Here is a 17939-nt window from a genome sequence, read left to right as displayed (position 1 = left end):
GGTACCATCACATTCGCTCCCACACCAGTCAGGGTTGGTGATGATGACAGTTGTGGGGTTGCTTGCTTATGTTGCCAGAACCTGACCCCCTGTGTCCTGGAGTAGGTTGCACCAGCCGTTTGTAATAGCTGGTGCATAGTTTGTGTGAAAAGTCCTTCCTAAGTTCCTTAGTAGCTACTGGCAAGTTCAGACGTGAAGTGATTAAATCTGGTTGCACCATTAGAACTCAAAGTGTGTCGTGACTGAGTTAATGTGTAAATCGCTTTCTAATAGACATCTGTAGCACTGTAAAATCAAAAGTGATCACTATGTAAACAGGAAGTCACAGTAGCATTACAAGCTGTAACATAAAAAAAAAAAAAAACAGTTTTAAGAAGCCACATTGAACTTGAGTCAGTCGTTTGGTATTTGTTTTATTCATATATGGAGAAATATGTATATGTATTCATACAATTTAGAGTAGATGGGAAACATCTAATCATTTGTTATAGGTGTAATGTTTTTTTAATTTGAGGTATGTTGTGTTGTTTTTGTGAAATGTTATTTAAAATATTCCCTGTTTACATCTGTAATAAACAGCATTTCAATCCAGTGTCAGTTCTGATGTGTATTTTACTCTTGACTCTAAATGGGTAATCTGTTAGCATGCTAATCTTAGCTTTGTCAGATAGCTATGCAACATCAGCTTGTCCTAATGAAGGAGATTCATTTTTTGGAGTAAAGTAGCCACGGACATTTTTTTCTTTTTTCCAAACTTTGACTTTTATTGTTTCTTTAATCAGATATATTTAATACTAAAGAGAAATATTTAGGATTTGTCACAAAGTTTTCAGGGGCTTTAAAAAACCAGCAGACAACACAAACCAACATTTCAACATGGTGAAAACTTTACAAAACAACTATTAAAACTGTGAATAACATGTTTTATGTGTCACAAAAAGGCCTGAATATATGAATGTACATATTCACCCCACCATTACACACACAAATATCCATCCACTCCATCCTGAACAAGTCTAAATACATTGTCTAGACAAACATATTATCTCCAATCAGAGCAGTAATGCATCTTTTCTCCTCACACACAGATCAAGCCAGTGGGGGCCTGATGAGGGGAAATGTGTGGCATATTGAAATAGATTTATTCAAACTGATAGCATCTCATCCTATCAGCTCCACACCAAGTGTGCCAAACTGTGTGTGAGAGTCTTTTCAAAGCTGTTAAGGATGTATTGAACAAAAGGGGGTGGGGGAGTTTTCAAATGAGGCCTGGATCATTCCTGGAGCAAGGGGATCAATAACCACCAGGCTAAGCCCTCGCTCATCCATCTGATTCATATCCTTCCCTCCAGCTTCTCAGATATAAGAGGAATCACCGGACTGAAGGCTCCCTCTCTGTGGCAAGATGTACCAGCTGCAAGCTGTTTCCTCACATACATGAAGCTGTATGAAGTGATTAATGTGAGAGTTGTGCCTATATCATAATGGACTGGATGTGTCAGTGTATGATGATCTTTTATATGGATATATAGCTGCAAAAGGAAAATACAGTTGTCTGTAAATAGCTCACTTTTAGATTTACAATTAGAGGTAGCATATCATGGGCTATACCTAGAAATGATTTTGCATTCAGGCTGGAACAACCTATAAATTATAAAACAGTAATCAAACCACTGCCACTGTGCATCCACGTTTACACTTCACATGATGGTGGGTTGACGTTCAAACGTCTCCCTGAGAAAATGTACAACTCCCAGTGCTGCAACATGAAAATAAACGTCCTGTGACATCATTTACCTCACTGTCATGCCTCTTGTACTCACTCAAATGCCATTTAATTATTTTGAAAAAATATCAGTCAGCTAAACAGTGACACAGTCAAATACCTCACTATCTGTGTTGTGACTAATTAGCAACTATTTGCATTTTACAAATAGCGTTGTACAGAACAATTTTGACATCATTTCTTTCTTCTCCTGTAAACTTCAGTTACATTTGGGCTGCATCCTTAGCTTGTGCAGGAGCTCTTGACACAGGAGCTCTTCATTTGATGACACTTCTTCTTACCTGCTGCAGCTGCTGCTGCTCCAAAGACAACATCTCACTTCACGAGAGCAGTGTTATTATTTGCACAGGCTATGACTGAACTTCATTTGTCACTGTCGGTTAGTAATTAAGTTTTAAACATAGTCTCGGCTGAATCTTCATGCCGATACACTGACATGGAGAATAAATCCTTACAAAGAGAATCTGATAATGGGATAAATGGTTGGGTCTTTTTCACGGAGTGTTGGGCATTAGAAAATCATTGTGGCTTTATGGCTTCAAATGAAAAGACTTATTCAGTTCAATGTGATACATTTTATTTCTCTGCAAGGGACAATGTGATTGAGGGATAAAAAGCTTATTGACTGATAAACATAAAGTAAAAAGATTGAATAAACTATTGAATCTTTTTAAAGACCTCTGGGAAACCATGTACAAAGGTCTGTAGTTATTGACTATTCATTTTGCTGTTTATTCATGACTAAAATTATATTGGAGGTGAAGCATTAAGAGCTGCAGCTTCATAGTCACTGTAGTTTGGTTTGCAAGATGAGTCCAAGTGAAAAGAAAATGTTCAATCAAGGTAGCAAATGCAAGGAAATGTACAGTAAGCTTTGAAGCTAAAACCAAAAAGAGATAATCCAGTTACCGTTCTAACCCAAACAAAGAAAATACAAGCACATACAGTATAGTGCATATATAGCATACACAGTGTCTGATAAATGATTGATACATGAACACAAATATTTCATGCACTGACTCCTGTGTGGTCTCTTCTGTGGAAACTGTGGTCATAATAATAATCCTTTGCTCTTCAGCTTCAAACGGCACCAACCGCAATACTGGAGAACAGAAAGAACAACTTTTATAGATGGTGTAAACAAGACCTCCAACAGTAGGCTACCGTATACCTATAGCTAATGCAGCTATAACAAAGCTGGTGTGCATTATATGACTGGAAAGTAGGAAGGATGTAACAATATTTTTACTGGATATTTCAAGTTGTAATTGAGATCAAATAAAGTTAAATGGCTACAATAGAGTTCACTGAGGTCATATCCTACCTCATTATTTTTTTCTGAGTATTTGGGTGCTTTAACCAGCTTGTGGGAAGTTTATATTCTGCAATTAAAACCTCACACGCTGCTCTTTTTAAAGGCTGATTCCAGTACATTTAAATTTCATTACCTATAGGCCAACAATATAATTCAGTATTTCTCCAGCAGAAATGACTGTAATGGTGTATTTTACAGCCTGTAATTTCCTAATAACGTGCTGGAAAAGAACTTAGTCATCTGGTAATAATTACAGGGAAAATCTGAACACGGTTCTGGGACAGGTGAATTAGACTTCTTGGAAGAAATGCTCAGTTCAAACCTGCATTGCTTTCTTTTTTTGGCCACTTGGGGGCAAAAATCTGAGATAACACCACAACACTGACATAAAGTCAACTTTCATTCATTTGTAAAGTAAATCCAAAATTCACCCTCTTGCTTTGCTCTCTACTGACACCTGAGGTAAATGTCTGGCTCTTTAGCTGCTAAAAGCAACAACATGTTCAACAGGCCAGTCTCTAACGTTGTCTTTCGTTGTTGTTTGGCACTTGTCGGTATAGTGAGCATACAGTGGGTTTACCAGAGCGTTTTTGCAAACAGAAAACAGCAGCCAGTTGTTGCTGGAAACAAAGCTGATGAGAGCCAAGAGAATAAACCCAAACAGTAAAGCTGTGGGCCACAAAAACAAACAGAGCTGATAACTGTTAAAAAGCTCCACAAAGCTTCAGAGTGGGTGATAATCCTTTGTACATTTGTTGCTATGAGTGACCCTATTGATGTGAAACAAATTTTTTCCCCATGTTTTATTATTAAAATATTGATATGTGCAGCTTTAAATAAAACTTGCATAAATATAATATAATTTGACAGCCTACTCCTACTTTTTTATTTTTATAAACATAATAAAAAAAACATTAGAGACCTTCTTTTTGGTGTCTAGGGTGTTGCGGGGTTGTTAGGGGGACTTCACCTTACCATGACCTCAGTATCTCAAAAATCCTGACTACAGCCCTGCATATGGATAACCACAAACAATACTTGATTTAAATAAGATTCAGATTGATTCATCAAATTTTTTTTCATACAATAAAGACCACCAAGTGTTATTATGTGACACATTCAGGGAGTGTAAGACTAACCTACATAGATGTCTCTTATGAAACAGTATGAGCCCAGTAAGTCATTCTGACCTCTAGTCTGTCACATCCTCTGTTGTGAGAACACAGTTACATTATGTAACCAATGCATCACAGAATGACACCCTGCAGTGATGAAAAAAAAAAAAAACATCATATAAACACAATCTTTCTTCAAACACTTTAACAGACAGATGACCAGAAACAGCGAGGGCAGGCTACATTTATAATAACAAAGAGTGTAACAATAAAGAAATCACTACGACTGCCAGCGCGCGCGACTGGCACGACGTCTCCAGCGTCGCATCCAGTCTCATATCAAAGACACTAAACAGTACTGTAATCCCAGACTTTGATCACGTGAGCACAAACTTGGCCAAATGGGAAGGCGAGTCTCGGTAGTACGCTTCCGACCGCCATTACATTACAATGCGCGGTGGGCTGGACGATCGTGTGCGAGGAGAAAAAAAAAATGCTACAGCGGCGCTTCGCGTAAAGCAAACAGACACAAGAGGCTGAGAATGACACAGGCAGGCTACACGCACACTTCCACTTATTTACCAATATAATAACGCTGACCTGAGAGATAAACAATGAGGAAGGAGTCGCCGCGGAGGACACCATGCACACATTGAGGATTTAATTCAATAATCAAACCATTTCTCGAGAAGGAGGAGGACACGCTTTTAAATGTCGAGGTGGTTTGTAAAGAAAGATTCTGCGGCATGCAACACAGTCTTTATGTCAAACATCGGCGCCAGACAAGGACTGTCACTTATGCTTGAACTGTGCATTTGAAAAAAAAAAAAAAAAAAAAAAAAATCACATGAGATCTGTTTTTTTTTGTGCAAGATTGACGCTGCTGTGGCCGCGAGAGGACGTTTCGTAATGGTATAAAACTGAAAGGAAGGAAGGATTTTTTCAAACCTCCGTCTACAGAAGCCTGCTTGTCGTTTTCCTGGCGGTGGAGTGTAAGAATAGTTTTTCTTGTCTGAACGCTTTGACTCATGATTTGGGCTTTTTTTTTTTTTTTTTTTTTTTTTACAAGGGAACCCGCTCGACTTCGTCCGCCCTGCCACGGAGCAGGAGCACTGGGGGTTTTTTCTTTCCTTTCCTTTTCTTTTCTTTTCTTTTCTTTTCTTTTTTTTTAAGAGATCCCCCTCTTCTGCGGTCCGTTTAATTCAAGAGCAACAGAGGGATTAAACATTCCTGCTCGCAGCGCCTGTTTGTGTGAGGCAGTACGGGGCTACATTGTGAGAGGAACGGTTGTGGTAAGAAAGAAGGCTATAAATAGCTCATGCAATTCTCGAAAACTATCACAAGTGGTGCATCAGCTTGTGGAGCAGACGGAATCAGATATCCTGCGTGTAATGTCTCGGCTCTAACTTAATTGTTTTGCAGAGCGGCAAACGTGTAATATATCATTTTCTTTGGAAGAAAAGGAAGAAGTTTTGACTCTGATTTCCCATTTTCTTCTTCTTCTTCTGGGGCTGTTCCTCTGCGCGGAAGAAAGGAGTGATTTTCTCATGGATTATGCTCATTTAGTGATGAAACTATCAGCCGAAAGACTGATATGGAAACAGACTGATCTTCCTCCGTGTGTGGATTGAAATGGATATAGTGCATTTCTCCGTCTTTGACAATGATCAGATTTGGAACCGCCTGACCTGGATTGTAACAATGTTTTGATCCCCGCACACGCTTGGATTTACAACATCACAACATTATAGATCTGCTGGGGGCTTTATGGATGCATTCTGCACTTCTTTTTGAATACGCCCATTCCTCTGCCCCCCCCTCCCTCCCTCTCCCCGACAAATCTATTATGTGGAGCTCTTGTGAGGTTATAAGCCTGATTGTTTTGGCAGACTCGTAAGGGAACCGATTTGTCAGCCCCCCCCCCATAACCCCCCCCCCCCCTGCTCGGTGTTGGATACCGATGTAGGATTTCGACATGCCCAGCGCTGACGACCCCAACGGCGGACGATTATGACTACAACAGCGAATTGGGTGGCTAACGGGGCAAGCCTTGAGGACTGCCACTCCAACATCTTCTCTCTGGTACAGTATCTATAAATCATGCTCCAATCACAGTCACGCCAGCCAGTGGTGATCGACATAAGACCGTGGGAGGCACGCTTTAAATGTGTCTGCTGTACAAAGGTGAACCAATTGCTGGTGTTGTTATTAGGCAATCATTAACACGGGTTAGTGGTCCGGGGAAAAAAAGCACCATTTTTCCACTACTAAGCATGTTATAATAAAATATCTCAGCCCAGAGGCTTAAATCCACATGAATAACAAGACTTTTATTGTCTGATTTCAATCCAAAACATCTCTCCCATAATGATTAAAATACAAGGAGCAAATGCTTCCAAAGCAAACTGACCCATTATTTTGGCATGTATTTGCAGTTTTGGCATGGGTTTAGCTGATGAACAACAGGTAAACACAAATTTTCGCCATCATGGCCATTATCCTCCTCCCCTTTTTTAAATAATCATTTCACTGGAAATGTAGCTGGAACTCTGTTGCATTGCCAAGCAACTAACTTGGAAAGAAGGCGTACTGCTGCCTCTGTCAGATACTTCTGCAGCCAGAGAACAGAGAAAGAGATTTTCTGATCTTCAGCAAACAGTAGTGTAATGTGTTGAGCTAATTGCTCACGAGGTTATAAATTGGATGAGTGGAGGAGAAATATTTGTGTGTATGTGAAACTGAGGAACATTTTTTTTTTTTTTTTTTTTTTAGCAATAAAAAATTGATAATATGATTGTGTCACACAGAGAAAAGCAGGTTAATAAGATTCTGACAGAAGGCAACATGCATCAAGCACACAGCGGAAACAGCACTTTCACACTCAGTTTGTCTGAAAAAGGTGTTTTTTGACTCCGCAGGCAGTGTCATTTTTTGCAGAAGTCACTGGTTTTGAGGGTGGAAAAGATTGAGCAGTGCTTTTTCACAGTTCTCATCCTGCAATCAGTGAGTTAACTGTCCTACTACAACAGGCAGCCAAGTGGAAAGGCATGCGGTCGACTGAAGTCAGGCATAGGCTGCTGAGAACCACAACAACACAGGAATCCTGAGGGCTCTTTTTTTTTTTTTTTATTTAAAGGTGATCATGCAGGTTGTCCATCAGCAACAGCAGCCAGACCTTCTTGAATTACACATGTAACACCAAAGCCAAATAAACAAGTGGCACATGGTGTGGATTTATGAGATTGCAGAAATCTCTCAAATTTCAAACACATGCACTTGAAGTTCTTCCTCCTCAAGAATCCGAGTCATTTTGTGACTGTGAAGGGAGTAAAGAAATTAAAATAGTATCTCAAGCTATTCAAAAGCATGATGTTTGAATTTCTGTGGACTAACACCAAAATAACCAGCATCCCAGTATCAGACGTCTGAAATTCTCTCAGTGTGTCACCTTACAGCTGAAAACAGATTACGTCTCTGTCAGTGTCTCAGTCGAGGTTATTCCCTTGTGGAGAGAGAGAGAGAGAGAGGGGGGAGAGAGAGAAAGAGAGGGGAGAGAGAGAAAGAGAGGGGAGAGAGAGAGAGAGGGGAGAGAGAGAGAGAGAGAGAGGGGAGAGAGAGAAAGAGAGGGGAGAGAGAGAGAGAGGGGAGAGAGAGAGGGAGAGGAAAAAAAAAAAGCTTTCATTCACTCGCCGTGGCGTTTGTTGGCTGTCGTGCTGGCCCTGTGAACATCCCTTTCAAAGTGCGGGAGAAAGAGAGCATCCATCAGCTGGCTTGTTGAGAATATTTATGACTGGCTGGTGCCACAGCGGTTACTCGCTGGCAGGTCTCCGACAGAGAAATCCAAGACGGAGCGGAACACTAATGACACACCGAGTGTCCTGGTTAGAGGGTACGACTGAGACAAAGAGACAGAGGAGACAGACACAGGGATGCAGATTGCATCCTGATGTTGAGAATGAGACAGATGTGTGCCACAAGCTTAACAAGTGGCGGCCGAAGAAGGCACTTTTATTACCACTGGAAGTGAAGGGATCAAATCAGATGACCAGCAAAAAGATTTGAAAAAATATCATATGATTTCCTGCATTTTCCCACTTTTTTTTTTTTTCACTTCCTTTAGTGCTTAAACAGCTGGTTGATTGACAGAGAAAACAACAGGTTTGATTATCTATCAATAATTGGAGAGTTTTGTCAAAGAAAACTGCCAAACATTTGTCAACAATTGTCTCTGTGTTATTACTGTAAATGGAAAACCTTTTGACTGTTGTTGCAGCAATATGGAGATGTGAGCTTTGTTTAATAGGAAACTATGATCTGCATTATTTTATAGACTAAAAAAATGTGCTAATGATAATATTCACTACTCTAACTTGGCCGTTTACAGTCCCAGTAATGAGCAGAACAGCCTTTAAGGTGGGTTGTTTCCTAACCTTTTCCTCCAGGTCATATTGGCTCTGTGCTTACATAAAGGTCTTGTGGGTAAACTAGTGAGCGCTCCGGTCTGACAGCCTGTTAAACAGCATTCCAACATGCACTAACCTCGTCCCTCGCACTGATTTACTGGTTGTTACAGCAACCTGCATCAATAGAAAGTACCTTTAGAAGGCGTAAGTGCCCATACTGTGGGACTTTATGGGGGCATGGCAGATTACTGTCATGCCTTCTGTGAGGCCCCGGTGTCAGACACTTGAAATTGCCTGCGATCACACAACCCACAAAACAACTGTCTTGTGTGCCGGTGATCATCCATCTGTGACAGGAAGCAAACGAGACCCTTGTAAGTGGGAGACGAGACCCGAGCGGGTGAGTTTAAGTTGAAGTAGCGATGGAGGAGGAGAAGGGGTGGAGGACGAGAGGAGAAACAGAAGAATGTTTTCAGCTGAAGGAGTGAGTTAGAGAGAGAGAGAGAGAGCGAGAGCGGCTGAAGGACTGCAGCGGAATCTGTTTTCATTTTAGGAAAGTATTATGACTGATGTGCATTTCCTGACTGCTAGCCTCAGCCTGTTTGAGAGACCAAGAGTGAAAGAGTGAGACAGAGCAAGAGAGAAAATTAAAGAGGGAGGAACGCAGTGAGAGAGAGAGAGAGAGACAGAGAGGGAGAGAGAGGGAGAGAACATTCATCTTTCTGTGGACTGGGCAGGTTCTTATAACAATGAGTCCCAGCCTGATTATGAAATGCAAGGAGGAGACAGTTAAGAGCCTCACGACACAGGAAGCCTCAGAGCGCGTGCGTGTGTGTGTACGTGTGTGTGTGTGTGTGTGTGTGTGTGTGTGTGTGTGTGTCTTAGTGTGTGTGTGTGTGTGTGTGTGTGTGTCCTGTGCACATTGTAAACCATCCAGACCCAGGAGACAAACTTCAAACACTCGTCATATTATACACACACACACACACACACACACACACACACACACACACACACACACACACACACACACACACACACACACACACACACACACACACACACACACACAGACAAACACACACAGGTGCATTCACAAACACAAGCATTGACGTGGAGACAGGAAAAAAAAATTAAAAAAATAAACACCCACATACCCACACAAACATATGTCTTGCAAATGCAACAAATACATGCACACACTAAATCCTCCACCCACACTCACTCACATGCACATGCACATACACACCACATGCTTTATCGCCTTTATAAGGGCTGCGAATGCAACCTATATCCCAAGGATGCAGACTTGTACAAACACAGGTAGATTGCAGAGGCCTTAATTAAAGGACCTCTCCTGTCCCCTCCACAGAGGCGTGTGGCGTGCAACACTGGTAATTAAGTGTCCTCAAGTGAAGGTCTAATGTGATCAACTAAGAGGTGCTCATTAGCCAAACTGTATTCCAATAGAGATCTTGCATGTATAATAATGATGCCACTGCCTGGCACAGGAATAAAGTGCTAAGAGATGTGGCTGAGGGAATACCATTAACAGCAGTGTCTTGATTTATGGCAGGTGAGTGGCCGAGGCTTGTAAGAAGAAGCAGGTAATCAGGAATGGTGCCTTTTTAATATAGGCTGTTTGCATTTCCTCATTATTAATGGTAGTGGATATTGCAGGGGTGCTTAGGGATGAAAAAGAGGCAGTGGCTGGATGAAGTGTGTGTCATGAGCTGCTGAGCTGAGGAATTGGCCGAGTCGGAGTTTAATAGGGCTGTGTATTGCTTGATTTTTTTTTTCAGTGTTAGTGTTCATATGATACCTGAGTGTTGGTAGTGATAACAAAACAACCCTGTTTTTCTTACCTGAATTAGAGAAATAAACATTTTTTCCTTTTATAAAGCCAGTTCTCAACTGAAGTTCTCAAATCCTAAATGTTGTCTAAACTAAAACCTCAATGGTAACTTGAGGCTAAGTTAATATCAGCTGATATATATATATATATATATATATATATATATATATATATATATATATATATATATATATATATTATTTATAGACATATCAATAAACTTGTGTGTATATATATACACAAGTAAATAACAAGAGAATATATAAGAACATGTATATTACATGTAATTTACAAACACTGTTGCCATGACAGTCTGTCCAGCTTTAAATTTAAGGTTGTACAAAAATAGTCTACAATTAGTCAAACTTTATTTAAAAGCATAAAGCTAGTGATTGTTGTTATTGTCAGCAATTCCCATAAAGAGAGATGAAAAATATAAATATTCATTAAAAAAAGGCTCAATAATTTACTAGGAAGCAGGACACTGTAGCTTTTTTAGCAAATGTTATACAAACAGTACTAAATAGAGAATTTGTTGTTGAGTATTTTCATGTGTGGATTTAGTTGCCATAAATACTCAGAGTGGTGCAAGTAGCGTTGACTCAAAATAAATGATAGTGCCTGTATGCTGTGTAATTTAGTAGTTTAGAGTGAAGTTCTATGGCACAGAGAGATTTCAGGTTTGGGCTGCACATACAGTTCTTGATAGTTGGATCAATTTATTGTTGTTTTTTTTGTTTTCATGGGATTTGTTGACAACAAGAAAAATATAGATCATCACTAGACTCAACCTTTAAATCGGAAACTAATGTAGGATGAGTAAGCAGGACTATGAATGCAGTGGTTTGATGTCAGCCCTTGATACTCCACAGTCTTTTAACTCTGTGTAAATCTGTGACAATGTCGCTCATATTGAGATATCTAAGGATGACATTGAAGCCACGGCAGTGTCCTCTTACACAAGGAGAGGATCAGTCCAGGTTTCCAAGGCAGCAGCCCCAGTCTTCTGCTGCGTGCCCTATGCAGCAGCTCCATCTGGTTACTTCTCACTAAACAGTCCACCCCCTACGCCCAACCTGTGCTTTTGGCTCCGCTCGCTCGCAATTTTGACAGCTAGCACTGGCTTCACCTTGAGTCTGTGTGCGGCGCCTCCCACTAATCTGCCCCTGTCACTGCTGTGGGAATCCCTTGTCATCGCAATAGGACTCGACCAGGCAGTGGCCCACCGGTGTGAACATGGCATTCAGTATGTAAGTGACACACATACAGGTTTGTCAAATAGTTTTCTGCCATAACACATCTACTTGTGAATAAGCACGGGTTAGCCGCTGACAGAAATAGGGCGGTGAACGGGCTGGGAACAGGAAGACGGGGCTCTCCTCTCTCGTGCTTCTGTTTTTACGACACATCTCTTTTCTCTGGTAAATTTTCCCGAGTGTAGTCATGTATCTTATCTGAGCAGTTGGCTTGTCAGGGCCCTGCCACAGAGGTGAAGAACAGTTCAAAGACAGGAGGGGAGGGGAGGGAGGGAAGGGAGGGAGGGAACCACCGCTGGTCCTGGAGCTGGAAATGGGATGGGATGGGCAGGAGTATTTTGGAGCACGGTGGCTTGAGTGTGAAATATGTAAGCCCTGCAGTGCCAGCTGTGTTCTATTCTTAGCGCCCACTGGTGTTCCTGCATGTGTGCAGGGCGACAGAAGGCTGAGTGGGATAGGAGGATTGGCAGGAATGGGTAGTAGCCGGTACCATCAAGTGCTTGTGATAGCTGGATAGTTAGCTGGCATATGGACCAGCAGATAGATAGATAGATAGATAGATAGATAGACTCATTGTGCAGAATGGTTCCTTTGTTACATATGATACATTTTTGATTATTATTACCTATGCATCAACCATCAGCAGCATTTTAATGTTGTAGCTGGTTCAGGTGGAGCTAATTGTATCTACTTTACACATACAGTTAAGTGATGATCATTTATATGTTTTGTGCTACAAAAAAAATCATCCTAACAGGACATATTTGTTAGTTATTTATATTCATTAAGCGTACCTCCTGCTTAGCCTGCTGCCACCATGACCTGACCCCCGATAAACGGAAGAAAATGGATGGATGGATATATTTATCAGTTATTGAGTCCTTTTTTTCCTCCATATTTTGGAAAAAATATATATTATTAAATATCTTTTCTTTTTTTTCAATAGAAATGAACTTGTTTCAGGAATTTACAAGAAATCTGTGAGAATCTTGAAAGAATGCAGAATAAGAGAGATGATGGCTAGAATAAAGGACCAGACAGGAAGTATTTGGAAAGGCAGAGACTTTTGCAGTGTGTGTGCTGTATGTAAAGATGTAATATAGCTAAAGCTATAGTTAAATGAATGGAGTAGAAGTACAATATTTCCCTCTGAAATGTGGAGTAGAAGTGAAAATGTTCAAGTAGAAGTGCTTTAAAATTGTGGTTCAGTTTGCTATTGAAGTGAATGTGGTGAATTGAGTTGTGTTGAAGGTATTCTTGTTATCTTCAACAGACACTCCACCTGGCTCATACATGTTTCCCCCTAATGCGGCTGTTTTTCCCTACAGATTAACACCACTTTCCTATAAACTATTATATTTTGGATGTGTGTCACCACAGATCCTCTGGTTCAAACTAAAGATTGTGAGGCCCGTTGTCTGATTGGTAGATAAGTCCCTGAAACAGATAAATGTAATGCTACAGGTCCCCGTGCCATCACACGGGAGTCCCTGGGCTTCGTCTCGCGGGGGAGATCTGTTTGCGGTCTCTTCACCTGACTGCAGACGCCTTGACAAAGAGAATTTCTTTAAAGGGAGATATTGCCCTGCTTGTAACTGGGCAAATATTTTCTGCAAGCCAGACAGCTTTGCCAATATCATGGTTGGCTGGGATTCAATTGCAGTTAGAGCACACTTAGGTTAAAGGGTGCCTTTTAGAGCTGCAAAACAAGGGGAGAGAGGGAAAACATTAATGTTGTCTGCTGTGCTGTTGCAAATTCTAATTATCATGTGTTCATGTTCCATTGAGAGATTATCTGTGACCAATCAGACGGGTACTTGATGAGAACAAACACATTATGCGCAGACTGTTGATTCACAGCCGGTTGTGGTGCATTGATTCGCCCTGCGCTGCCAAACGACGCTCCCTCTCATCTTGAATTAGGCAGACACCCATGATTTTTCAGATGCTAATGAAAATTTGTACAGCTCAATTTCAGTCCTGGCTTGCTTCATAGAATAAATGGCCTCTGCTGTATAACAGTGAGTGTTTACCAGACATGACTGAGTGAGCAAGTGTTTAGGCAGGGTGGTGTTAAGAAAGATACGAACATGCCATGGTACCATTGTATCTGCTGAGTGAATGGACAGGAGAGGGGGACTTGGACTCTAGTGGGGTTACATAAGACTGTGTGTGCGTGAGTGTGTGTGTGTGTAGAACGTGTTAGCAGAGGTAGAGAAGACTTCTAGTGTTAAAGCTCTGATTGGCTGACACTCCCACTTTGTAAGCAAATAACAGATTAGAGACAGCAGCCAGGTGAGTGGCAGGTTGAAACCTGTCCAGGTGTGACCTACGATAACTAATTGTCCGGCCCTGCCTGCATCTTGCACACACACACATGCACAAACACAAAGGTATTGCTGCTCTCCAGTTTTCCTCCCTTATACTTTGGTTATCTGCTGTGTAACGAAACAAGGAAAAGTCATGCTGACTTATGCAGCCCTGTCATTTTATCTGAAATAGCATCCCTGTGGGAAAAAAAATCAATGCAGGAAATTACAAGCCAAATGAGATATTTTTCATACTGCTTATGCTCCATTTGCCCAATTTTAGGAACAATCAGACTATTAACTACTTGTAGGCATTTCAGAAGCCTCCATGCAGTGCTAATTGTACATTTACTGGGCTGAATAATTTAAAAATACAATTCAAATCATTCTCTCAGTAAGGAAACTCACTGAATAATCCTATACCGCAATGTTAATGTGTTGCTTCTGGTAATCCCCAGACTTTGGTGATGCATGTATGACATGCTTGATAATATCTTAAGCCAAATTTGAGCTCATGGATTCCAGCTGCAAGGGGACACACAGAGACATAGAGTTACACTCCTTTGTGATTTTTAGAGTAAAGTAAGGGACACAGAGGTGCTTGAAATGTTATATTTCCACTGTAACCCTGGAGACAGAAATCTCAAAAATGGAATACCTCGCTGAATTCCTACAGATGTTGTATGTTGCCTAGCAACTGTTTTTACTTCTCTCTCTGTTTTCTGTTTTTCCCTTCTTTGTGAGTCTCAGTTTTTGTGTCTTTGTCTGTGTCTTTCTCATTTCTCCATCCCTGTGGCCTGTCACAGTTTAATTAAGTTACACCAGAGACACCAGTAAAGCACAGACTGGTTTATTTATTTGCATGTTAATAATTTAGGCTAAGCGGGGCCACTGCTTTAGCCTGTCCCTTAATGCTTTAAAAGCAGCCTGACGCTGCAGCTTTGTGTTGTTTTCTTTGCCAAAAGGCCGAGGATCTTGTCAGCCCTTTTCGATCCGGCAGTGCGACTGTACACAATGTCTCAATGTCCTTATTGGTCTTCCACTGCTGTCGCCTCCTGCCTCTCTTTGTGTCAGGTGAGGAGTCATGGCTTGATGGAGGCTTTCCGCGGTGTGATTGGCAGGTCTATCCGTCACTCAGCCCTGGGGACTCTCGCTGCTCTAATTAGGTCGCTTGGCTTGCTCACCTCCCAGGGCCGGATGCTACAGCAGAACACAGATCAAATGACGGTCCCTTGTTTTGTAGGGACTTGTAAAGGTGGCGGCAGAAGGCAGAGGAAAAGCATCTGTTTTGTGTCTGCAGCCCCAGAGGCCTTCTCTCTACACCTGTTTGGTGCTTTTGTGTCGCTTTCGCTTCCTCACAAGTGCAGTAATGTGCATCGCTCTTCATTTGTGGTGTAAAATGCCAGAGGGGAGCGCTACTCCTTGTGGGTTAATTTGATTTCAGTGGGTTAATTGATGAAGGGGGAGTCGTTGCCTGTTCTGATTTCTGCCACTGGCTCTTCTAAATGGTGACTTCTTACTGCTGACTTAGTAGCACAGCCACTTAATCCACATTGTCTTTGTCCATATTTATTTCTCACACTAACACGATTTTCCATCAAACTGCTTCAACGTTGCGGCTCTGATACGTTCAAGGAAAATGAATTAAAGTTAAAGATGTAACTCTTAAGATTTCATTCCTGGTTGATGTGATGATACCGTGGTTACTGTGGCAACATCAAGTGTGGTTTAATATTGCAACAAACACTTGCTGAGCAGCTACCTTGTCAGAATTACAACAGTAGATCAACTAGTCTGTTTATAGCGCAGCCAAACAAACTCATGTCGTTTAAATAAAGAACTCAGTCAATATTTCGCCTTTTCCCTTCATGCCATGAACACTAGCATGCACCATGAATTCATGCGGCGTACAGCATGAGTGGTTTTCCACACAACAGCAGAGTACGGTAAAAGGTGTTAATTGGTTATTTAAAACTCATCCGCTGCCAAAAAAATACTCAAAATGACTGTTTTCTTGCTTTGTAGAGGCATTTCCGTCGAACGATCAGCACTAACCATGGTGACAAATGCATTTAATTTTCTGTGACTGCTTCATGATCAAAGCCACCCTGTGCTTTGCCAGTTGAATGCTTTTAATGTGAACTAACTCTGATACGACTGTGAGAGAGTGAGCAGTAAACAGTGAGGCTTATATCAATGAGATGGAATTACAAAAATGCTTGATTACATACATGCATTGTTTCCTGCGTGTAGATATGCAATTCGAGTTGAGTGTGGGAATGGGGGCCACTAACAATTAAAATTGCTATATAGAGTGGCTTATACAGAATGTAAATACATTAAATGTCAATTGGTGAAAAATGATGATCACAAATAGTACAAAAATAGAGTTTTATTTCATTACAATATAAGGGATTATAACTTACATGAAGAGTGTTTCTGCTGAAACTTCAAATAAGTCATACTTCACAGTGTCTGTTAGAAATAATTAAATTCTTCGTTCTCTCTTTGACATTGAATCAAAGAGAAATAGATAGTGTTGCATGTGTCTGATAAAGACGAGTCTTATCTAAAGACTCACAGGCATCACAAGCGTTCTGAACACACCCCAAATATTGGCAGCTTGTCAAGTGTCTAAACAGATTTGACGTTGATGAGAAAGCCATGCCACTCTTAACAGAATAAGTGTTTCACTTGTGCCAGAGTAGGTAAAACTGCTGATACAAGCCGTCTCTCAATTGCTTAAAGTGCCTCCTTTGTCAGACTATCAGACTGTGAGGCTCTTACGTTGTTGTGAGATTCCTAAAGAAGCGGCATCTCTCTTAGATGACGCTCCTCATGCGCGTTCTGTCAGCTTTGATAGAGCACCAGCCACCTATCCACTTAGGTGCAGGCTCAAGTGTTCACATCAGCTGCAATTCTGATAGAAAGGTGTCCTTAGTAAAACTCGAGCATCTTAATATAACCAGGCTAAATGTTATTTTCCCTGTTTCTTCTTCTGTAAATGCATGCATTTTTAATCGCTGCACATGTTGTCATGAAAGTGAAAAGAAGTGCTCTGCAAGTTATCTTTCAATACGTTGTTAATACACACGTTTCTCTGTTCCAGGCGGGAGCAAAAAGCCTTGTCCGACTTCGTGTTTGGAAAAAGTATGTAGAAGTAGTGTGCGTGTCAGTGTGTGTTTTCCTACATGGAAGTACAACACAAACACACATTCAGCTGCATGTTGGGAAGTTCAAGAGGTCCGCTTAAAAGGTCCCGCAAGTTTTTGAGAAAGAACAGGAGGAGCAAAATATTTTCAGTCTGCAGACGCATTCCTGCAAAGTGCATGTCAAGTGTGTTTTCCTCTCAGTCCTACTCTCTAAGTAACGAAGGTTTCCTCTGCATTATAAAGCCCCTGAGCTTTTAACAATATACATCATATACTGTGCAAATGCGTCCGTCTGTGAGACTTGCGGTATGACAAACCTTTTCAAATCCTGGAAATGGGATCCTCTTTTCTACATAAGTCACATGGTTCAGACTTCATCCACTACTTTCTGTTTCGAGCACTGCATGCTAAAGATTAAAGACCTGACTTCCATATTTTCTTTTGATTACAAGCACATGTCTGGTGCACCAAGGTTGACCTTTGGTTGGGATACAGATTGTGTTTTCCAAGCCTGGGCTCAGTTCACCTTATAGTCAGGAAATAATTTTTAACTCTCCGCTTTTAAGTTAGGTTTCTCTTTAAAAATCAATTATTAAAAATACATAAGCATGTTTTAAAAAAACAACAAAACTAATCAATCCCAGTGGAGGAAACACAGATTTTCACGCAGGCTGAGAAGAGGTATTTTAATGGAATACTAGAAATAGAGCGCAATCTTCCACCTCCACTGTGCTGACACAGTACTATT

The 17939-nt window shown here is 41.0% G+C and overlaps 1 protein-coding gene across 4 annotated transcripts in view; it reads left to right on the top strand.

Annotated features, from left to right (window-relative positions):
• Window positions 1–4642: 4642 nt before the first annotated feature.
• Window positions 4643–17939, top strand: part of LOC130186179 (mediator of RNA polymerase II transcription subunit 13-like) — a 105429-nt gene continuing 92132 nt past the window's right edge. For all 4 annotated transcript variants that reach the window (XM_056402989.1, XM_056402988.1, XM_056402987.1 and 1 more), the window contains exon 1: window positions 4643–6298. In XM_056402989.1, the coding sequence (XP_056258964.1) occupies window positions 6227–6298 (72 nt within the window). In that variant the 5' untranslated portion in view covers window positions 4643–6226. The remainder of the gene's footprint in view (window positions 6299–17939) is intronic.

This window comes from Seriola aureovittata, chromosome 18, assembly GCF_021018895.1.
Source record: "Seriola aureovittata isolate HTS-2021-v1 ecotype China chromosome 18, ASM2101889v1, whole genome shotgun sequence".
Taxonomy (NCBI): Eukaryota; Metazoa; Chordata; class Actinopteri; order Carangiformes; family Carangidae; genus Seriola; species Seriola aureovittata.
Note: the sequence above shows the minus strand (reverse complement) of the source record. Positions and strands in the feature narration are given on the sequence as shown.